Source organism: Mustelus asterias, chromosome 12 (assembly GCF_964213995.1).
Source record: "Mustelus asterias chromosome 12, sMusAst1.hap1.1, whole genome shotgun sequence".
Taxonomy (NCBI): domain Eukaryota; kingdom Metazoa; phylum Chordata; class Chondrichthyes; order Carcharhiniformes; family Triakidae; genus Mustelus; species Mustelus asterias.
Genome location: NC_135812.1, coordinates 21,161,042 through 21,185,239, shown reverse-complemented (window position 1 = coordinate 21,185,239; position 24,198 = coordinate 21,161,042). Strand labels below are relative to the sequence as shown.

Sequence of the window (24,198 nt, the reverse complement as noted above, 5' to 3'; positions counted from 1 at the left end):
CAGCTCCGCTTTCTTCCATAACGCTGCAAGTTAGTTATCTTCAAATGCCTGTCCCGTTGCCTTTTAAAAATTCCTTTGGAATCTGAGTGCGTGAACTTTTCAAGTAATGCATTCCAGATCACCACATCGACAACTTGCCTTTAACCTAACAAAAGGTTCCACCCAAGTCATAGTGTTAGCAAGAGAAATGTTAACACGAGAAATGTTAACACTGAGCCCGAGAGAGAGATATCAGGACAGGTGACCAATATCTTAGTACAAGAGGAAGGTCTTTCGGAGCATCTTGAAGGAGGAGTGAAAGGTGGAGAGGAGGCAGAGGGGTTTAGGGAAGGAATCCCAGAAACGTAGAGTCAAGTTAACTTGAAACGGCTACCATTGATGGAATGATTAAAATGATTGGGATGGCAGAGTTGGAGTCTTCATAGAATCATAGAATCCCTACAGTGCAGAATGAGGCTTTTCGGCCCATCGAGTCTGCACCAACCACAAGGTCACCCAGGTCCTATCACTGTAACCCCACATATTTACCCTGTTAATCCCCCTGACACTAAGGGGCAATTTAGCATAGCCAATCAACGTAACACGCACATCTTTGGACTGTGGGAAGAAACCAGAGCACCTGGAGGAAACCCATGCAAACACGGGGAGAACATGCAAACTCCACACAGACAATGACCCGAGGCCGGAATTGAACCCGGAGTTGTGAGGCAGCAGTGCTAACCACTGTGCCACTTGTAGTGCAACTGGCAGCTCCAGGGATGGGGAGGAGAGTGAGAAACCAAGGATGAGAATTTTAAAATTAAGGTGTGCTTAACTGGGATCCAGTATAGTTTAACGAGCACAAGGGTGATGGATTTTTGGTGCAAGTTAGGACACGGCAGCAGAGGTTTGGCTGAGCTCAAGCTTATGTAGGGTGAAAAATGGGAGTTGGCCAGGCATGTGTTGAAATTGTCAAGTCTCAAGGTAACAAGGACATGGATGAGGTTATGAGCGACAGGTGAACTGTGGTAGAGGCTCAGTCAGGTAACATTAGAGAGATGGAAACAGGTATGTTTTGGTGATGGATTGACTGTGTGGTCAGAAGCTTTACCTAGTGTGAAATACAACACTAAGATTGCAAACATCCTGACTGTTTCAGGCAGTTGCCACAGAGGACAGTTAAATAACGGACGCCTGTTCCAGTACACTGAGGGAGAATTTAGCATGGCCAACACACCTAAGCAGCACGTCTTTCGGATTATGGGAGAAATCCGGAGCACCGTGCAGACTCCGCACAGAAAGTGATTCCAAGCTGGGAGATCGAACCTGGGTCACTGGCGTTGTGAGGCAACAGTATTAACCACTGTGCCACCATGCCACCCCTAGGATTAAACCCAATTAAAGCTGAAAAGTTTAGTATCAGCAAGTTCAGTATTTCTGCAAAACAAGCAGCTCATGTTCCTTTGGCACCACATATATGTATTTAAGTCCCAGTGCGGTGTACAATTTTGATCATCTCATCTGAAAAAGGACATAATAACGATAATAGTTCAAAGGTCCACACTTGACTCATTACTGGGATGAAGGGCTTATCTGGTGAAGAAATGTTGAATAGGTTGAGTCATTACCCACTGGAGTTTAGAAGATCAAGAAGTGATCTTATTGAAGGATACAATACCCTCAGGGAAATTAATAGGGTGGATACTGGGAGGACATGTTCTCTTGTGGGGGAGGCTAGAATCAGGGGACACAGTTTCTCTCAGGAGGTCATTTGTCTGTGCAATTCTCTCTCCCCGAAACCAATGGGGGCGGAGGGCAGACAAAAAAGTTTTACACAATCAGATCAGCCATGATCTTACTGAATAATGGAGCAAGTTTGAAGGGCTAAATGGCCTACTCCTGCTCTTAAATCTTATACTCCTATATACATTTAGCTTACAATTTGAAACAGAGATCACAGGTTAGTGAGAAATTAGGTATTTATTTTAGAAAACAATGTTTTAAGACCCCAGCGTATTTTAGCTCACGGCCCTCGTTGCAGATAAAGATGTACCTACAGTAAAGTTAGAGTTACTTAGATTCATTATTTGGAATTTTTAAAAACTAGAAGACATGATTTGTAACATCAGTTCCTCTGAAACAATCAGGAAAGTATATTTTCTTGAAGCACTAATAACAATTAGAAATCTCTATAGTAGTCTAAAATAGGCATATTAACAATTGTACTGAAATGAAATATTACACAGTGATTCATAGAATCCCTACAGTGCAGAAGAGGCCAATCTAGTCAACACTGATTCTCCGACAGAGTATCTTGTCCTCTCCCCTGTCCTATCCTTGTAATCAGTAAGAGTTTTAACAACACCAGGTTAAAGTTCAACAGCAAATACCATAAACCTGTTGGACTTTAACCTGGTGTTGTTAAAACTCTTACTGTGTTCACCCCAGTCCAACGCCGGCATCTCCACATCATGACTATCCCTGTAATCCCATACATTTACCACGGCTAATACATCTAAACTACACATCTTGGGACTGTGGGAGGAAACTGGAGCACCTGGAGGAAACCCAAACAGACACGGGGAGAATGTGCAAACGCCACACAGTCACCCAAGGCTGGAATCAAACCTGGCTCCCTGGAACTGTGAGGCAGCAGTGCTAATCACCGTGCTGTGAAGGAATATATGGATAGTATGTCAGTGGTCCTGGTATTTTCTTTTTTTGTTGGCCTATCAATCTTTATTTTGCTTCCTTTGGTCTGGGCCTGTAAAGTTTCTCAGAAAACAAGCCTTCATGAAAAGTTTCTTAGATGATTGCAAGACAAACATGAATCTCAATTGCTTTTCTGTGTACTCGATGATTACACTAGTGCTGCAGGTGCACTTTGGCCACAGTGGACTGGAGAGGGGAGGGGGGAATAAAACAATAATGAATTCATCCTTTGTCACTATGCAGCAACCTTGCAGAAAAGCGGCAAATGGGGTTACAGAATGTGAACTGAATTGGACTTGGGTGTCTGCTCGCACTGATTCTTACGCTTACTAAAGAATGAGTCGCACTGCACAAGTGGAGAAAAACTGCAGAAAGCTGCAACACAAAGAGACATGGGGGTACTTGTGCATAAAACACAGAAAGCTAGCCCTCAGTGCAGCAGGTAATCAGGAAGGCTATTGGAATGTTGGCCCTTATTTCAAAGGGGTTGGAGTATTAGAGTAGGGAAGTCTCACTGCGACCACACCTGGAGTATTGAGTATCGTTTTGGTCCCCTTATTTAAGGGAAGATATTATTTCATTGGAGGCAGTTCAGAGAAAGTTCACTGGGATGATCCCCAGTATGGAGGGAGCAAAGTTAAACAGGTTGGGATCTGTTGGAACTCATTGGAATTTAGAAGAATGAGAAGTAATCTCATTGAAACATATATGATTCTTACGGAGCCTAACAGGATAAATGCTGAGATGGTGTTTCCCCTCGTGAGAGTCTAGGACCAGAGGGCATAGTCTCAGAATAAAGGGGTGCCAATTTAAGGCTGAGATGAGGAGGTATTTCTTCTCTCAGTCTTATATTGGCACCCCTTTATTCTGAGACTATGCCCTCTGGTCCTAGGGTTGAGTGTCTTTGGAGCTCCTTGCTACAGCGAAGTGTGGAGGCAGAGTACTTGTGTATATTTAAGGCTGAGATAGATAGATTCTTGATCAGTAAGGGATTCAAGTGTTATTGGTCAGGGCAGGAAAGTGGACATGAGAAATGTCAGATCAGCCATGATCCTACTGAATGGCGGAATAGGCTTGAGGGGCCAAATGACTTACTCCTGTTCCTATTTCTTATGGTCTTATAATTCATCCGTGTGTAAGTGCTCCAATAGTCTTATTGATTGCTGTGAAACTTGTGAAAAGTGGAGTAGAAAGCAAAATAACTCAATATTCCTCTATTAATCACTTGAATTAAGAGTTGAAGGAATGTGATTAATTATTATTTTTGGAACATGTTCATAGAGTCAGAGGTTTACAGCATTTACTAAAGAGTTAGTCTAAAATTTATTTTTCTACCTGTCTTCTATCACAGTTTATAGTTCTTAATCCTGAAGAGAACTGAATGTCTAAGAGTACCTTGAATTCAGAACAGTGCGAATAGAGACTATCCCTCGAAATTAATTTTCCTCTTAATAGGTCCTTTTAGTTCTCGTGCTATTGACATTTTGGAAGCCTCTAAAGGAAGTGAGAAAGAAAAAGCTTCTCTTCTGTAAACGTGCACAAAATGTTTTCACATACAAGTTGGTCCAAATGCTCCCAGGTCTTTTCAAATAAGCTGTCACTTCCAAAACAACTTTCCTCACTAGTTAACTACTGAGTCCAACCATCCTCTCACTCACTTCCCAGAGCTTTCTGGCCACTGCATCATCTCGTGCGTGAGGCAGGACCTCTTCAACCTTGCAGTCAGCGAAGTATCTACCACTGAATTTCTCAATGCCTTCTTGCACAGCGCAATAGATGGAGGTCTGAGCCCCATCAACCGGGCTTCGAAAGAAAAGGGCAATGACAGGGATGCAAAATACTTTCATCCACCATTTCAAAGTGCGGAAAATGTCAGTTTTCACAGCGCCTGTAAGAGGGAAAGAGAGAAAAAAAAACATTTATCAAACACGTGTTTTATCATGAAAATATTTAACTTGTACATCAAGAAATGTGCAAAAAATAATTTTCATATCAACTCTTCAGCCTTTTATAAGTTCTGAAGCAAGTTTCTGAAATGCCCGGACTGGAGTGTCCAGTTTGCGGATCATTCAAACCTATATTCACGCACATGAGGAACTCGATCGGAATCATAGAAATCATCATAGAAACCCTACAGTGCAGAAGGAGGCCATTCGGCCCATCGAGTCTGCACCGACCACAATCCCACCCAGGCCCTACCCCCACATATTTACCCGCTAATCCCTCTAACCTACGCATCCCAGGACTCTAAGAGGCAATTTTTAACCTGGCCAATCAACCTAACCCGCACATCTTTGGACTGTGGGAGGAAACCGGAGCACCCGGAGTAAACCCACGCAGACACGAGGAGAATGTGCAAACTCCACACAGACAGTGACCCAAGCCGGGAATCGAATTCATATTCGAAATTTATAAGCGAAAACTATTCATATTTTGTCTTCTTCTCGTAAAAGAAAAATCTGCTTTGTTTTATTTGGTTTACAAGTGCTAATAGATAAATTAATTCAAAATTCAAAAATCCCACAAATCCAAAAAGCTAAATATCAGGTTTTGTATGATTTCCTTGTATTAGAAATGGTATCTTCCAAATCACTTCTCACCTGACTGTGTGGGTGCTGGTCTGACCGTGGAACAATTGCATATTTTTAAAACCATTTTACCTGCATTTTCACATCATCCATTTTGTTTCCAGTGTTTGTACCTGTCAGCACAGAGTTTCACTGGAAAAGCCTATAGCCACTACAGTACAGCACAACGTCCAGGAGCAAAAATTGTGTCATCGTGGATTTGCCGAAACAATAGCGAATGAGAATTTATCCTGCGATAAATTAGTGGCTGAATGCACCATTAACAGGAAACCATACTCAGCAGATGGCCATCTGTGATCTGCAGCCTTTGCTCAATTACCTGAACACAAACAACTACAGCAGTTTACAACTGGCTTGCCACAGCGTCCATTATCTAACTGTCCTCTGTGGCGACAGTCAGGATGTTTGCAATCTTAGTGTTGTATTTGACCCAAGGCAAAGCTTCAACCTCTCTGAACCTCTACCACATTTCACCTATTGCTCATAACCTCATCCACATCCTTGATTTGATTTATTATTGTCACATGTATTAACATACAGTGAAAAGTATTGTTTCTTGCGCGCTATACAGACAAAACATACCGTTCATAGAGAAGGAAACGAGAGTGCAGAATGTACTGTTACAGTCATAGCTAGGGTGTAGAGAAAGATCAACTTAATGCAAGTCCATTCAGAAGTCTGACAGCAGTAGGGAAGAAGCTGTTGGTCACGGTTGGTACGTGACCTCAGACTTTTGTATCTTTTTCCCGAAGGAAGAAGATGGAAGAGAGAATGTCTGGGGTGTGTGGGGTCCTTAATTACACTGGCTGCTTTGCCAACGCAGCGGGAAGTGTAGACAGAGTCAATGGATGAGAGGCTGGTTTGTGAGATGAATTGGGCTACATTCACGACCTTTTGTAGTTCCTTGCGGTCTTGGGCAGAGCAGGAGCCATACCAAGCTGTGATACAACCAGAAAGAATGTTTTCTATGGTGCATCTGTAAAAGTTGGAGAGAGTCCTACCTAACATGCCAAATTTCCTTAGTCTTCTGAGAAAGTAGAGGCGTTGGTGGGCTTTCTTAACTATAGTGTCATGGAGGGACCAGGACAGGTTGTTGGTGATCTGGACACCTAAAAACTTGATGCTCTCGACCCTTTCTACTTCATCCCCATTGATGTAGACAGGAGCATGTTCTCCTTTACGCTTCCTGAAGTCGATGACAATCGCCTTTGTTTTGTTGACATTGAAGGAGAGATTATTGTTGCTGCACCAGTTCACCAGATTCTCTATCTCATTCCTGTACTCTGTCTCGCCATTATTTGAGATCCGACCCACTACTGTGATGTCGTCAGCAAACTTGAAAATCGAATTGGAGGGGAATTTGGCCGCACAGTCATAGGTGTATAAGGAGTAGTAGATGGCTTAGGACACAGGAGGTGTTGTTGCCTATCCTTACTGATTGTGGTCTGTGGGTTAGGAAGTTCAGGATCCAGTCGCAGAAGGAGGTGTCGAGGCCCAGGCCATGGAGTTTGGAGATGAGTTTTGTGGAAATAATAGTGTTGAAGGCTCAGCTGTAGTCAATAAATAGGAGTCTGACATAGGTGTCCTTGTTATCACGGTGTTCCAGGGTTGAGTGTAGGGCCAGGGAAATGGCATCTGCTGTGGACCTGTTGTGGCGGTAGGCAAACTAGTGGATCCAGGTAGTCCGGGAGGCCGGAATTGATTCATCCCATGACTAACCTTTCGAAGCACTTCATAATGATGGATGTCAGAGCCACCGGCCGATAGACATTAAGGCACGCTGCTTGGTTTTTCTTAGGTACCGGGATGATGGTCGTCTTCTTGAAGCAGATAGGGAGCTCAGATTATTGTAAAGATGTCTGCGAATACCTCCGCCAGCTGATCCTGTGTTACCTTGAGACTTGACAAATTCAACACATGCCTGGCCAACTCCCATTTTTCACCCCACATAAGCTTGAGCTCAGCCAAACCTCTGCTGCCGTGTCCTAACTTGCAACAAGATCCATCGCCCTTGTGCTCATTAAACTATACTGGATTCTAGTTAAGCACACCTTAATTTTAAAATTCTCATCCTTGGTTTCTCATTCCCTTCCCCATACCTGGAGCGTCCAGTTGCACTACAAGTGCAGCTCCAGGGACCCGGGTTCAATTCCGGCCTTGGGTCATTGTCTGTGTGGAGTTTGCACATTCTCTCCATGTCTGCGTGGGTTTCCTCCGCGTGCTCTAGTTTCCTCCCACAGTCCAAAGTGTGGATTAGGTTGATTGCCCATGCTAAATTGACCCCTTAGTGTCAGGGAGAATTAACAGGGTAAATATATGGACCTGGGTGGGATTGTGGTCAGTGCAGACTTGATGGGCCAAATTGCCTCATTCTGCACTATAGGGATTCTATAATTCTATGAAGGCTTCAAGATTCCCCCTGTCCTTCAATTCTTCCATCCCAATCATTTTAATCATTCCATCAATGGTAGCTGTTTCAAGTTATCTTTTCTCTAAGTTTCTGGGATTCCTTCCCTAAACCCCTCTACCTCCTCTCCACCTTTCACTCCTCTTTCAAGATGCTCCGAAAAACCTTCCTCTTGTACTAAGATATTGGTCACCTGTCCTGATATCCCTTTCTGAGGCTCAGTGTTAACATTTCTCTTGCTAACACCATGACTTGGGTGGAACCTTTTGTTAGGTTAAAGGCAAGTTGTCGATGTTGTGGTGATCTGGAATGCATTACTTGAAAAGTTCACGCACTCAGATTCCAAAGGAATTTTTAAAAGGCAACGGGACAGGCATTTGAAGATAACTAACTTGCAGCGTTATGGAAGAAAGCGGAGCTGCAAGAGTAACAGCTCTTTTGAAGATCCAGAGCAGGTACAATGGACCTCCTTTTGTGCTGTAGGATTCTTTGAATCTTCCCTGGATGAGAGAAAGAGAAAACAGCTACTGAATGACCTTATTTGGAAAAGGCACATGTGCCGAGGGACAATTAGAGAAAAATAGTCCAACGGGACTGTTGAGGTTCCCGGACGAATCGTGACCACTTACCTGAAGGTACAAGGGTTTTGTTACTTGTGTGTGCCTCAACATGGGAGGAAAAATCAGAGGAGAAAATCGGGAAGCAACACACAAGCACGGTGGCACAGTGGTTAGTACTGCTGCCTCACAGAGGCAGGGACCCGGGTTCGAATCCCGGCTTGAGTCTATTCGGAGTCTGCACCTTCTCCCCATGTCTGCGTGGGTTTCCTCCAGGTGCTCCGGTTTCCTCCCAGTCCAAAAGACGTGCTGGTTAGGTGCATTGACCACGCTAAATTCTCCCTCAGTGTACCCGAACAGGCGCAAAAGTGTGGCGACTAGGGGATTTTCACAGTAACTTCAATACAGTGTTAATGTAAGCCTACTTGTGACACTAATAAATAAACTTTAAAACAATAAGTGGTAAACAGAAATGGTGATTTTTTTTTTCCAAAATTACTTTTGCTTTAGTCTCAAAAATGAGGTCTCCCACCCGCACAGGAACGGTCCAACACACGTCACAGGCCTGTGGAAGCAGAACCAGACCAATACGCAAAGGGCCACCACCCCCTACCATTCCCCAGCAATTTACTCTATTTTTTAAACTTACGGTTCCATTAACCTGCATGCCAGTCACCATCTCTGACTGGTGGATAGATGGAGAATAGCTGTTTTCACCGCCCCCCCCCAAAAAAAAATCTGCAGCTCCCTGTTCACTGATGCCCATGGACAATGCAAGATGTTTGAGGTTTTTCCCATGCTTTTCCTAACTACTGGAAATTATCCTTAAAAGATGAAATGGTGAAGAGCTGTAGTGACCTGCACTATATACACACACACACGTACGTACAGGGGAGGGATGGCCTAGTGGTGTTATCGCTAGACTATTAATAGAGAAACTCCGCTAATGTTCTGAGGACCTGAGTTTGAATCCTGCCATAGCAAATGGTGGAATTTGAATTCAATTTTAAAAAAATCTACAATTAAAAATCTACTGATGTCTATGAAACCATTGTCGACTGGCGGAAAACCCATCAGGTTCACTAATGTTTCTTTTGGGAAGGAAATCTGCCGTCCTTACCTGGTCTGGCCCACATGTGACTCCAGAGCCACAGCAATGTGGTTGACTCTCAGCTGCCTTCCAAGAGCAACTAGGGAATGTGATATATATGCTGGCCAGCCCAGCGACGTCCATGTCCCACAAATTAATAAAAAACAGTTTGAAAACAAAATGGTGGTCTTCTAATGTTGACCAATGCTTTGCTCTTTTGGTTGTTTCAACATTGTTCAAAAGCTTGGGGGGTGGGGAGGGGTGGGGGGAGGGAAAGAGAGAGACTCCTCACACACAATGGAACAAGAACTATCCTATTTCTATGGTCACATGGAAAAGAAGTCTGTAAAATACATCCGTTAACCAATTCTCTGCTCACCTGGATGAAGAGAATAGCAGGTGACATTAGTGCCCTCCAGACAATTAGCAAGCTCCCTCACAAAGAGTATGTTGCTCAGCTTGCTGCAGCAGTAGTTCTGCATCTGCTGGGAGAAGTTTTCACCGGGAGGATTCAAGTTACTGAAATCTATTTTGGCAAAACGATACATTGTGGAAGCAACGGTGACAATGCGGCTTGGGGCACTCAGCTTCAGTCGGTCCAACAGAAGGCGAGTGAGGAGAAAGTGGCCCAAGTGGTTTACCCCCCAAACCAAGTTGAATCCATCAGCTGTCTTGCCATGCATCCCAATACCTGCAGGATTTAAAAAAGTCACATTATTCTTCAATCAACTTTAAGCAAAGGTGCTGGAGACATCATGCTTTTGGAATAAGTTAAAGCAAGCCCCTGCAGGTCTGTTCTGTCTATATCCAATCACACTACATGATTCTATGCAATGGATTCCTTCCAAGAGTGGGAAATGTTGTGCGGGCAAACACAGCAATGGTGTTGCACAAAGAGCAGTGAGTCTGAGTAAATAATTTATCTGTTTTTGATGTTTTTGTTGACTCAATGATTGTGAAACCTTATGGAATTCATCCAGGATGAATCTGTCAATGAGGAGGAACTTCCTTGACTTTTCTTGCTCACATTCTTGCCTTAAACAATCCCATCAAAAACAGATAAATTATTTACTCAGACTCACTGCTGTTTGTGCAACACCATTGCTGTGTTTGCCCGCACAACATTTCCCACTCTTGGAAGGAATCCATTGCATAGAATCCTAGAATCCTACAGTGCAGAAGCAGGCCATTCGGCCCATTGAGTCTGCACTGACCACAATCCCACCCAGGCCCTATCCCATAACCCCATGCCTTTGCACTAGCTAGTCTCCCTGGCACTAAGCAGCAATTTAGCACGGAAAATCAACCTAACCCGCACATCTTTGGACTGTGGGAGGAAATCGGAGCACCCAGAGGAAACCCACGCAGACATGGGGAGAATATGCAAACTCCACACAGACAGTGACCCAAGACGGGAATCAAAGCTGGGTCGCTGGTGCTGAGAGGCAGCAGTGCTAAGCACTGTGTCGCCCCATGCATGTTTTATAAATGTTCATATAAATAAATTCATTGGCTTTTGCTTTTATTTCTTTTAAAGATTATGCTTGGATTGAATCTTGGATTAAATAATGTACTGCAAGTATTCAGCAGCAATGTGCCCTGATGGCTCAGTGGGGGAAATGCATCATGTAGTGTGATTGGATTTAGACAGTAACTTCACCGCAGCGTTAATGTAAGCCTACTTGGGACACTAATAAATAAACTTTAAAACTTAATCAGCAGAAATCTGGAGTCCCATGTACGATTCTTAGACTGTCATTTAGCTGATCTCAGGCAGGGGAAAAGCAGGGATATTACAATTGGCCTGAGTCTCTCTCAGATACCACTGAAAGGGTAAAAGCATAAATCAAAGTTCCTGATGGAAAGAGCGTGTGTCTGGCAAGATCAGGATTACACTAATCTGTTATGCTTGCCATGGTTAAATATCCTGCCCTCAACCACTTTCTATGGTCACAAAGCAGAATAGCTACTCGCCTGAGGCACCAGAGAGTTGCTGGTGCCCTGTGTACTGTACCCCAGAAAGAACTCATTCAGGGAGGGTAAATAATGAAGAAATAATACAGAACGATGCACGAGCAAAGGAAATGATCAAGAAAATGCCAGTTTCTGGTATTCCAATTCAACTGACCATCGTTGTTTAACTGGATCTTGAAATTTGCCTCATGCCATTAATTCCTTGATAGATCATTCCAGACATTCATCGCCCGTTTAAGCAAATAAATATTTTCTAAGATGTGTTTTTAATGTATTTTGCACTTTAATTTAAACTTTTGTCTCTGGTCTGCTGGCCTGACTGAGAAAAATGGTATCCATCTTAGCTGCGCTATTTAATACTTCCCAATGAAACTGCCTCTAAACTATTCCCCAAACTGCCAAGAGTTCTGCTCTTGTTAAACACAGCTTATCCCCTTCACACTTTCTTCTTGTTCTTTTCTGTTTCCTTTCTAATGCATTTATGTCTTTTTCGAAGTGCGACAACCTGGTTTGCACAGTATTCCAAATGAGGTCTGACTTGTGTGCTGGTAAAACCTCATCATAACCTCTGTATGCTTTGTCTGTATAGCGTGCAAGAAACAACAACATACACCATTCCTATATGTGTAAATGCATACTATATGCTTTCCCACATTGTCTCGGTATTGAAAGTGAGATGCTCATTATCACTTCAGGCCCATTTCAAAGTCTCCTGATGGTAATCCTATTCCGTTTCGCATCCCAATGTTGCTCATTTTCACTTCCAGTCTGCAGTATTGTATATGAATTTGCCAATATTAAATGCAATTTGCTGTTCAACCACCCAAGTGAATATTGGCTCTGTCTATTGACTCTGTCTACACTTCCCGCTGCCTCGAGAAAGCAGCCAGCCATGCACCCCGGACATACTCTCTTCCAAAAGTTGAGGTCATGTACCAACCAACTCAAGAACAGCTTCTTCCCTGCTGCCATCAGACTTTTGAATGAACCTCCCTCGCACTAAGTTGATCTTTCTCTACACCCTAGCTATATGCTTTGTCTGTATAGCGCGCAAGAAACAACACTTTTCACTGTAACCCGATACATGTGACAATAACAAATCAAACAGATCAGCATTCTTTTGTCGCACCGAGACTGTGTCTCCCACCCGTGCTGCTCTCCGACTGTCAGTTATAAATTTAACAAATTTAACAAGTTCCTGCATTCAGATCATTTATGTCGATAGGAAACCAACAGAAGGTGCAATAATTAATTATAAATTCATAATTAAACGATTTAATAAGTAAACCAAATAATATTTTTGATGGGGTTATTTAAGGCAAGAATCTTTGCAAAGAAAGTGAGAGAAGTTCGCTGAACCCTCCCAGGTCCGCCATAAAGATCACCACTCAGCAAATATGCTCCCTTCACCCCTCCCCCACGTGACACCTTGCACAAGTTCCATTTTGGATTTGTTTAAATCCTGTTTCCTATCCAATCCTACATTCTATTCTGGATTCCCACAAATGTTGACTTATAAGTAAAAGGAGCAGAATTGGTAGTCGTTCTTTTTCATCTATAGCATTTCACAAGATATTCCTTTTTATTAAATGCTGTTCGGGGAAGAGGATATTGCAACAGAAGTCGACATTAGTCATTAATTGCTCCCTATTGTTGCTGGAAAAGAGGGTGCTGGATTTTTTTCCCAATTGCATGATTCATTCACCATTAGAATAGAGCAGTGGTTTCCACTCTTTGGCTCATCTCCATACTAAAAGAATTTTTGAGGCACATCTCCTACTTTCTCTGACTTCTTCCCTTACATGGAACTTCATTCTTAACTTTTCCCTGTCCCCTCTCCTGTTTTTTTTTAAACCGTCCCTGTCTCTCTCACTTCTCTTTCTTTGTGCCCTTTGAGTTTCCGCTTTTTCTGCAGCTGCCTGAGCCCTTGGTCTTTTGCTCTAAGTCCCGCTGGTCATGCACATGGGCCTGACCAACATATTAAAATAAAATCAAAATCGTTCATGCGCAGCTCTTTCCCAGCTGGCACATGTGGGACGCCCAAAACTTGTCAGGTCTTGGGAGATGCCAACCACAGAAGACGAAAGTTAGTTTTAGTTTAATTACATGAATGTTGAATCATTTTGGATCTTTTAGTTTTTCATTCATCACTTTCTCTGAAAATAACATGTCACGGTTCACCTAGATTTTTTTTTTTTACATAGACACTTTTATGTAATTGACTTAAGTAAAATATCAGGTTCGGAAAGTTATACTTTGTCTCTTGCTACAGGAAAAGCCAAATAAGGAAAGCTATATAAAAAAAAAACACACAATCAGTTTGAAAGGATTACGATTCATTTTAAAATCACCAAACTCGAGAAATCCAGTTTCACTGCTGTGAAAACAATAGTCAGCTCACTTTCCACAATTCTGATACAAACCTTTGTTATTAATAAAAGCATTTGGATGCTTGCAAGCTGTACACTTATGTTAGCAAATGACAAATCTAACAAACTTAAAACACAATTGGTGAGTGGTCTTCATGTCACAGCAAACCAGTGCACTGTTTGGGAACCACTGGACAGCACATATTATGCAATGGTTCATTTTTATACTCTGGCCCAGCCGTTGCTAGTTTCTGACAAACTGGGGCATGTCCTAACCAATAACTTTCCTCTGTTAAGCAAAATATTTGTAACCCGCTTCCAATTGTGTCCCATTCCACTGGGTGAACCGTGACATGTTATTTTCAGAGAAAGTGATGAATGAAAAACGATATTTTTATGTGGTGTAATTAATTACCAACATACCATGCAAAGATCAGGCTTGAACTTGTGAAGCTGTTCGTTTGGAATGAGATCATGTTTCACTTGGAAGTAGAACATTAACCCTTTGCGTTATAAAGGGAAGTTAACAATATGAAGGATCATTTGGACTCAAAACGTTAACTCTGTTTCTCTCTCCACGCATGCTGCTAGATCTGCTGAGTATATCCAGCACTTTCTGTACCTAAGTTTATTTATTAGTATCACAAGTAGGCCTACATTAACACTGCAATGAAGTTACTGTGAAAATCCCCTCGTCGCCACACTCCGGCGCTTGTTCGGGTAACACTGAGGGAGAATTTAGCATGGCCAATGCACCTAACCAGCATGTCTTTTGGACTGTGGGAGGAAACCGGAGCACCCAGAAGAAATCCACGGAGACACGGGGAGAATGTGCAGACTCCACACAGACAGTGACCCAAGTCGTGAATCGAACACGGGTTTCTGGCGCCATGAGGCAGCAGTGCTAACCACTGTGCCACCATGCAGAGTTTAGGCAACATTTTCTGTTTATTCAAAAGGGACTATTTCTATTTGCCTGCATGTTTGAAAATAGGTATAATATTGAAAGCAAACATATATAAATATATTGAAGTGTTACACTTTCAAATATCTATTAATCAATATCTCAGGGCTCTGGGACTGAAGACCACGTGTAATTTTCAAATTAAAAGGCTGGAGATTATTTAAGCCAGGCAGACAGACATTATCTGGTGCCTGTTTTAAGGTCATCCATTCACTGTCCTTAAGCTTATATCACCATTTCCACATTTATACTGGAAATTCTATACACAATTTATCCCACTATAACAAATGCCAATGCTCACACTGCAGTGCCCCCAATTTGGCCGAGACTTTAATGACATCTTGAGACGTTTACATACAGTTTCCATTATAACTATGGTCAGATTTTATTTATTATGTAATTAAATAAAATACTTAGTCTCGTGCTACAGGAAAAGCCAAATAAGGAAATCTCCAAGTATAATAAAAAGCACAATCCATTTCAAAGGATTACGGTTCATTTTAAAATCACCAAAGTCGAGAAACCCAGCTTCACTGCTGTGAAAAAAAATATGATGTGGAGATGCTGGCGTTGGACTGGGGTGAACACAGTAAGAAGTCTCACAACACCAGGTTAAAGTCCAACAGGTTTATTTGGTAGCAAAAAACTGTTGGACTTTAACCTGGTGTTGTGAGACTTCTTACTGTGAAAAAAAATAGTCAGCTCACTTTCCAAATTCTGATACAAACCCTACACTTTGTTTTTAATAAAAGCACTTGGATGTTTGCAAGCCGTACACTTATGTTAGCAAATAACAACTTCAACAAACTTAAAAGCTTCAAGCTTGAGATCTTCTCTTAGCCCCCTCCATTAATTCTCTAAACCAATTTTACCAACCTTTTAAATTCTTTCCCATCACCATGGGCAGCATGGTGGGACAGTGGCTAGTGCTGCTTCCTCACAGCGCCAGGTAGCCAGGTTCAATTCCTGCCTCGGGTGACTGTATGGAGTTTGCACATTCTCCCCGTGTCTGTATGGGTTTCCTCCAGGTGCCCCAGTTTCCTCCCACAGCCCAAAGAAGTGCGGGTTAGGTTGATTGGCTGTGCTAAATTGGCCCTGAGTATCAGGGGGGTTAGCAGGGTAAATACATGGGGGTTACGGGTACAGGGCCTGGATGGGATTGATGTTGGTGCAGGCTCGATGGGCCGAACGGCCTCCTTCTGCACTGGAGGGATTCTGTGATTCTTCCATCTTGTTCATAATTGGCTGAAAACCAATTGCCAGTCAAGACATGAAAATTTAACCCTGATTTTTGGACTTTTTTGCCAGTTGAATTGATAAATTCTCTCATCAATAATTCTGATAAAGCCATTGTGCTCTAGTGATTTAACTTGGTGGCATTCTTCAGGGTTCAAAGGAAACAAAATCCTCGATAAATATACTCAACTTTTATTATTTGTGATCCTATTTTCAACATTCTAGATAAAAAAAACTTGCATTTATATTTAGCGCCTTTAAAGACCACTAGATGTCCCAAAGCATTTTACAGCCAATGAAGTATTTCCCCAAGTGTAACAATCATAGGAAATGTGGCAATCAATTTGTGCACAACAGACTCCCACTTACAGCAATGTGATAATGATTTGTTTTTGTAAGGTTCCATGAGGGATAAATATTGGCCGGGACACCAGGCTGAACTCCACTGATCTTAGAATCCCTACAGTGGAGAAGGAGGCCATTTGGCCCATCAAGCCTGCACCAACAACAATCCCACCCAGGTTCTATCCCCATAACCCCATGCATTTACCCACACCAGTCCCCTGACATTAAGGGGCAACTTAGCATGGCCTACACATCTTTCAGACTGTGGGAGTAAACTGCAATATTCCCTCACCACTGCACTGGAGCGTCAGCCAAGATTTCTGTGTTCAAGCCCATTTGAACTTACAACCATGTGACTCAAGAGTGCAATCAACTGTGCCATGGCTGACACTCAAAATTAACACTGAATTGTCACTTATTTTTTCGAGACGACAACACTTTTTTTTACGTCAGATGTCCAAGCCAGGCCATTCCAGAATACATATGATGCATCATCACAGTAATATACAATCTCACGTGAGAGAAGGCTGCATTGTCAGAGATGCTGTCTTTTGGACAGCAGGTTATCCTGAGGTCGTGTGTTAGTAAGTGCTGCATTCCTAACCGTTCTCTGGATTAAGGAGCTAATGCTGAATTGATAATTAGACTATATTATACTTGAGGGGGTGGGGACAGTAAGCTGTTTGTCAGATGGTTAGCTTGTGAATCAGATTAATGGCACTAACATGGGATTTGATCCTCTTTTAGGCTCAAGCAGACTCAGGGCCAGCCTCCGTGCCCTACCTGCAGTAAAAAAAAAACACCACATTTTGCCACGGTTCAGCAAATAATTGCCAAGGACTTGTCTTCAGGCAGAGAGCTCAAGAAGGAAATATTAAGTTTAGTTTAAGTTTAAATTTATTGATCAGTGTCACAAATAGGCTTACATTAACGCATGCATTGAAGTTACTGTGAAAATCCCCTAGTCGCCACACTCCTGTTCGGGTACACCGAGGGAGAATTTAGCCTGGTCAATGCACCCAACGTCTTTCGTACTGCGGGAGGAAACCAAGCACCTGGAGGAAACCCATGCAGACACGGGGAGAACGTGCAGACTCCACACAGACAGTGACCCAAGTTGGGAATTGAACCCGGGTCCCTGGCGCTGTGAGACAGCAGTGCTAACCACTGTACTGCCCCTATTTATGAGCCCTGGTTCTGATGCCAACCCCTCACCACAAAATGTCAATGTTTTTTCAACGTCTTCATAACTTTAAAGACCTCTATTAGGTTACCCTGATAGAACTAGCTTTTCTCGAACAAAAAGCGCAACTTGTTCAATCTTTACTGACAGTTATAACCCCTCAGTTGGGTTTGATGATGGATTGCCCATCTTTGAAATGATTCATCTGGAGCACACGATGCTTTTTCTTTGAAGCCTGAAAGGACCCTGTGTCTATGTGCTGCCATAAAAGTTATCCGAGACATTTCTGGTATTGCCAAGCCTGTTTCAGAATAGTTAAGAGAGCTGTACAAAAGTAATGTGACAGAAACAGGCTATTTCGCCCTACACGTCTTTGCTGCAAACCTCCTCTCACCCAGCATGACCTTCTTATCCTTTCTCCATCATGTGCTTATCCTGTGAACACACACACACTTTACAGAGCACCTCCTCCACCAAACACTGAAGAAAATTGTATCTCTCACTTCAGACGTCGTGAGGCTCCTTTCGGTAAACTACAGCCTCCAGTCCGTGTCCGCCGCTGAGGAACAGATGCAAAAACAAAACCTATTGCATGGAAATAAATGGAAAATGCAAGATCTGATCAGAGTCCAGCCAACATAAGCTGACTGAAGGGCTCAGGAAATAACACAACTGAGCTCCAGTGGTGAGGTGAGCTAGATCACTGGAGTAGGAATCCTGAGGCCTAGGGCAATGCTCTGGGTTTGAATCCCACCATGGCAGATGGTGAAATTTGAATTTGAATTCAATGAATCCAATTCAATATTAAAAAAATCTAATGCTGGTAGGGTGGGAGGAGGTTTGCAGCATAGACGTGTGGGGTGAAATAGCCTGTTTCTGTCACATTACTTTTGTACAGCTCTTTGTTAACTATTCTGAGTAAGAAGTCTCACAACACCAGGTTAAAGTCCAACAGGTTTATTTGGTAGCACAAGCCACAAGCTTTTGGAGCACTGCTCCTTCATCAGGGTTCTTCTCACCTGATGAAGGAGCAGCGCTCCGAAAGCTTGTGCTACCAAATAAACCTGTTGGACTTTAACCTGGTGTTATGAGACTTCTTACTGTGCTTACCCCAGTCCAACAACTCTACATCATAACTATTCTGAAACAGGCCTGACAATACCAGAAGAGTCTCTGATAACTTTTGGGACAGCACATAGACACTGGGTCCTTTCAGGCTTCATAGAAAAAGCATCGTGTGCTCCAGATGAATAATTTCAAGGGTGGAAATCTCATCATCAAACCCAACTGAGGGGTTATAACTGTCAGTAAAGATTGAACAGGCTCGGGTTTTTTGTTCTAAAAAAGCAAATTCTGACAAGGGTAACCTGATAGAGGTCTTTAAAATTATGGAGAAGTTGAAAAAACATTGACATTTTGTGGTGAGGGGCTGAACCAGGGTTCATAGATAGGGGCAGCACGGTGGCACAGTTCCATTGTTGCAAAAAATCTATCTGGTTCCTTAATGAAGGAAATCTGCCATCCTCATCTGACCCACAGCAATATGGTTGACTTTGATATGACCCATGAACAAGTAAAAGAAAAGCAAGCTAACCACTGATCGTAAGCTCCCTGTCCTATTGTAATAATTTGAAACTGTTTCCCAACCCAATGAGATGAGCGCTCCCAAGGTTACACACTGATCGTAACAGAATGTTTAAATTCTTGCCTGCATTATTGATGAGCACGTGCAGCTGGGGTTCTGATTTCAGGAAATTCTCTGCAAAAGCCCTCACTGATTTAAGACTTGCAAGATCCAGTTGCATAAAGATCACTTGGTTGTTGCCACTCTTCTGTGGATGACAGATAAATACATGCATTAAAGCATCCTGCAAATCACTAGCAAACAGTACTAACGAAAAGAAAATTTTCGAATGTCAAGTGTTATTTGTAGCTCACAAGTGAGTTTGAGGGGAAGTTTAGTTGGCACCGTGGCACAGTGATTAGTGCTGCTGCCTCACAGCACCAGGGACCCGGGCTAGATTCCGGCCTTGGGTCACTGTGTGGAGTTTGCACATTCTCCCTGTGTCTGTGTGGGTTTCCTCCGGGTGCTCTGGTTTCCTCCCACAGTCCAAATATGTGCAGGTTAGATTGATTGGCCATGCTAAATTGCCCCTTAGTGTCAGGGGGATTAGCAGGGTAAATGCGTGGGGTTGAGGTCCTGGGTGGGATTGTTGTCAGTGCAGGCTCGATGGGCCAAATGGCCTCCTTCTGCACTGTAGGGATTCTGTGATTTAGAAATTGCTGTTTCACATTTCCTAGTAATGGGCTTTAAAACATGGTCAATAAGCAAGCTGAATACTTTTAAGCAAAGCTTATTCTATGTATATAATTATTTTTGTTCTCTTCCCCTCCCCTGGCAGCACTGACTGTGCTGAGTTACTGTTCCACGGGTGCGCCACCACATTTCTTACCCAGGATGCCATTCCTCACACGCAAGATGGCGGAGATTTGGAACTTTTTCCCACAAACGGCAGTTGATGCTAGATCGGTTGCTCATTTTAAATCGGAGATAGATTTTTTTTGTTCAGCAAACTTATGAAGTGATTATGGACCAAAGGCAGGTATGTGGAGCGAGGCCACAGATCACCCATGACCTCACTGAATGACAGATCAGGCTCGATGGGCTGAATGGCACTCATTTCTGAACCAGAGGTTTGTGGGTTCAAATCCGATTCCAGGGTCTTGAGCACATAATCTATAATGACACTTCAGTGCAGTACTGAGGGAATGCTGCATTGCCAGAGGTACCATCTTTCTGGCAATGCAGATGTTAAACTGAGGCCCATCTGCCCTCTGCAGTGAACTATTGTGATTGGTTAAAGAGTGGGAGGGGGTGGCAGTGGTTACCTTATAAGGAAAGGTTGAACAAGCTGGGCCATTGGAGGTTAGAAGAATGAGAGGTGATATTATGAAATATAGAAGATCCTGAGGGGATTTGGCAAGGTGAACGCTGAAAAGATTAATAGAATCTCTACTGTGCAGAAGAACATAAGAAACAGGAGCAGGAGTAGGCCATCTGGCCCCTCGAGCCTGCTCCGCCATTCAATAAGATCATGGCTGATCTTTTCATGGACTCAGCTCCACTTACCCGCCCTCTCACCATAGCACTTAATTCCTTTACTGTTCAAAAATCTATCTATCCTTTCCTTAAAACATTCAACGAGGTAGCCTCAACTGCTTCACTGGGCAGGGAATTCCACAGATTCACAACCCTTTGAGAGAAGAAGTTCATCCTCAACTCAGTCCTAAATCTGCTCCCCCTTATTTTGAGGGCATGCCCCCTAGTTCTAGTTTCACTCGCCAGTGGAAACAACCTCCCTGCTTCTATCTTATTTATTCCCTTCATAATCTTATATGTTTCCACAAGATCTCCCCTCATTCTTCTGAATTCCAATGAATATAGTCCCAGTCTACTCAGTCTCTCCTCACAAGCCAACCCTCTCAACTCCGGGATCAACCTAGTGAATCTGTTTTGCATCCCCTCCAGTGCCAGTATATCCTTTCTCAAGTAAGGAGACCAAAACTGCACACAGCACTCCAGGTATGACCTCACCAGCACCTTACATAGCTGCAACATAACCTCCCTGTTTTAAAACTCCATCCCTCTAGCAATGATGGACAAAATTCCATTTGCCTTCTTAATTACCTGCTGCACCTGCAAACCAACTTTTTGTGATTCATGCACAAGGGCACCCAGATCCCTCTGCACAGCAGCATGCTGCAATTTTTTACCATTTAAATAATAGTCCATTTTGTTGTTATTCCTACCAAAATGGATGACCTCACATTTACCGACATTGTACTCCATCTGCCAGACCCTTGCCAACTCACTTAAACTATCTATATCCCTTTGCAGAATTTTAGTGTCCTCTGCACACTTCACTCCACTACTCATCTTAGTGTCATCTGCGAACTTTGACACACATTTGGTCCCCAAATCATCTTGTAAATGTAAACAAATGTGGCCCCTGAAGCACACCACTGATCGCTAACCAGAAAAACACCCATTTACCCCCACTGTTTGGAAGAAGGCCATTAAGCCCATCAAGCCTGCACCAACTCTCTGACAGAGCATCTTATCCAGGCTCCCACCCTAACCCCATAACCCCACGCATTTACCCCACTAATGCCCCTAACCGACACATCTTTGGACAATAAGGGGAAATTTAGCATGGCCAATCCTCCTAACCTGCATACCTTTGGACTGAGTGGGGAAACTGGAGCACCAGGAAGAAACCTACACAGACACTGGGGAGAATGTGCAAACTCCACATAATCACCCAAGGTGGAATCGAACCTCAGTCCCTAACACTGTGAGGCAGCGGTGCTAACCACTGTGTCACCATGCCGCCCATTGTTGGAGAGACTGGAACTGGAGGACACGGTTTAAAAATAATGGGTCTCCTCTCCCAATTAAGATGGAGATGAGAATTTTTTCTTATAGAATAAAATCCCTACAGTGCAGAAGGAGGCCATTTGGCTCATCGAGTCTGCACCAACCACAAACCCACCCAGGTCCTATTCCCATAACCCCATGCATTTACCCTAGTTAGTCCCCCTGACACTAAGGGTCAATTTAACATGGCCAATGCACCTAACCAGCACATCTTTGGACTGTGGGAGGAAACCCACGCAGACACGGGGAGAACGTGCAAACTCAACACAGTCACCCAAGCCCGGAATTGGCGCTGTGAGGCACCAATGCTAACCACTGTGCCACCATGCCACCTTTTAGAGGGCCATGACTCTTTGGAACCCTCTTCCCTGGAAAGCGCTGGAGGCAAGATCATTGAATATCTTCAAGGCCCAGTTAGTTACATACTTAATTGTTACGGGAGTCTAGGGGGGTAGACAGGAAATTGCAGTTGGCCACAATCAAGTCAGCCACAATCAAGTCAGCCATGATGTCACTGAATGGTGCAGCAGCCTTGAGGGGCTGAATGGCCCACTCCTGCTCCTAATTCTTATGTTCTTATACTTATCCCTCACCCAACACTGAAGGAATCATTGGCAGTTTGTGGGACTTTGCTGTGCAAAATTGGCTGCAGTCTTTCCTACATTGCAAGTTTGGAGTTTGCACGTTCTCCCTGTGTCTACGTGGGTTTCCTCTGGGTCCTCCGGTTTCCTTCCACAGTCAAAAGGTGTGTGGGTTAGGTTGATTGGTAGAGCTAAGTTGCCTCTTAGTGTCCCAAGGTGTGCAATGGGGATTAGCAAGGTAAATGTGTGGGGTTATGGAATAGGGCTTGGGTAAGATGCTCTGTCGGAGAGTGGGTGCTGACTCGATGGGCAGAAAGGCCTCCTTCTGCGCTGTAGGGATTCTATGATTGCAAGTGACTGCACAACAACAGCACTCAAAAGGGCTGCAAAGCTCCGGGGGGAGAGTCATCCGGAGCTGGGGGAAGGCGGGAGGTAAAGGCGACCCCTTCCCGGGCAAAGTTGGAAGGCAAGAGAGCATGAGGAAGCATTCAGGGTGAAGAGGAGAATATGGAGGCAAAATACCGCGGATGCTGGAATCTGCATCAAAAACAGAAAGTACTGGAAAATCTCAGCAGGTCCGACAGCATCTGTGGAGAGAGAATAGAGAGAATCTGTGGAGAGAGTCTGGAGGACTCTTGGTCAGAGTTGGTTTCAGATTCGAAACGTTAGCTCTATTCTCTCTCCACAGATGCTGTCAGATTTGCTGAGATTTTCCAGCATTTTCTGTTGTTGTTGAAGAAGGCGAGTATCCCAGGCTTCAGCTGAAACATAATCAAACTCACTAAAAGCAAGTTTCAATGCAAAAATTAAAATATAAAGGAGGGCGAAAGGGTTGCACTGGAGGGGTTGCACAGGCAAGTGATTGTTCAAAAAGGGTGTCCGAAGGCACAGACATCACCTTCCTGATGTCGAAGACAGCCGCTTCTGCACGCTCCTTGTTCCTGCAAGCCAGGATGACTCGGGCTCCTCTGCGGGCCATATCCAGAGCGGTCTCCTTACCGATCCCCGCGTTTCCACCTGAGACACATACAAATGCAACATTACAAGTCAGTGCGGGAACTGTGTTAAACAAACCAGGTTCGTGCGCCAGGTGTGAACCCACCGCGCTCGGAACGCCTGATACATTTCAGCCACTGAAAATAAAAAGTTTGACTTATTGCAGAGTGCGAGGGTTACACGTTTACTCTTGTAACCTCTTCCCCCGCGGGCCCGAGAAGCCCGGCGTTCATTCATTGAAAATAAAACATGATTGGCGAAGCAGAAGCGAGGTAATAATACCTGTGACTATCACCGTCTTGCCCCGCAGGCAAGTGTCGCTCCTGCAGCGAGCCCCTTTCAGGAAATTGTAGTAAGTTAAAATGTATAGGGCCACCAGTATGGCAGCAGCCACTATGTAGGAAACCATGGCTCCACTGATGTGAAACACAGAGAGAAAACCAGTCACACGGCTCACATCAAACTGCCAGTCCGCTTTGAGGGTTTTATCCGCTGAACACACTGAAATACAAACCACCAACTGGCTCGCCCCCCTCTGATGTCAATAATTCTGGTTGTGTAAGTGAAACAACTCTAAATGACTGCCCTCTGCAGGTTGCTGTTAAAAGACTTGCGTTTCCACCAGTCAACAAGGAACAAAAAAACATGCTGGAGATAATTACGTTTCTATCATTTATTTGGCTCAAATACATGGAATTTTCCATTTTTCTTTACAATTTTTCCATAATTTTGCCCACACTCAGCCTGTTTTGCATTCCTCTGCCCCCCTCTAACTTCAT

At 43.6% G+C, this 24,198-nt stretch overlaps 1 protein-coding gene across 2 annotated transcripts; it reads right to left on the bottom strand.

Annotated features, from left to right (window-relative positions):
- Nucleotides 1–1,943: 1,943 nt before the first annotated feature.
- On the bottom strand, nt 1,944–23,979 carry LOC144501308 (dehydrogenase/reductase SDR family member 13-like). Of its 2 annotated transcripts, XR_013499095.1 has the most exons (6): nt 23,702–23,979; nt 23,322–23,440; nt 19,113–19,236; nt 9,713–10,024; nt 3,987–4,579; nt 1,944–3,478 (listed from the first exon to the last, which is right to left on the bottom strand). XR_013499095.1 is itself a non-coding variant. In XM_078224909.1 (5 exons), exons 1-5 carry the CDS (start codon nt 23,826–23,828, stop codon nt 4,317–4,319), a joined length of 945 nt encoding a protein of 314 aa, XP_078081035.1. In that variant the 5' UTR covers nt 23,829–23,979; the 3' UTR covers nt 3,842–4,316. The 2 variants fall into 2 exon arrangements, 1 of the variants encoding a protein (XP_078081035.1); XM_078224909.1 differs by lacking the exon at nt 1,944–3,478 and having other exon boundaries at nt 3,842–4,579.
- Nucleotides 23,980–24,198: the final 219 nt, after the last annotated feature.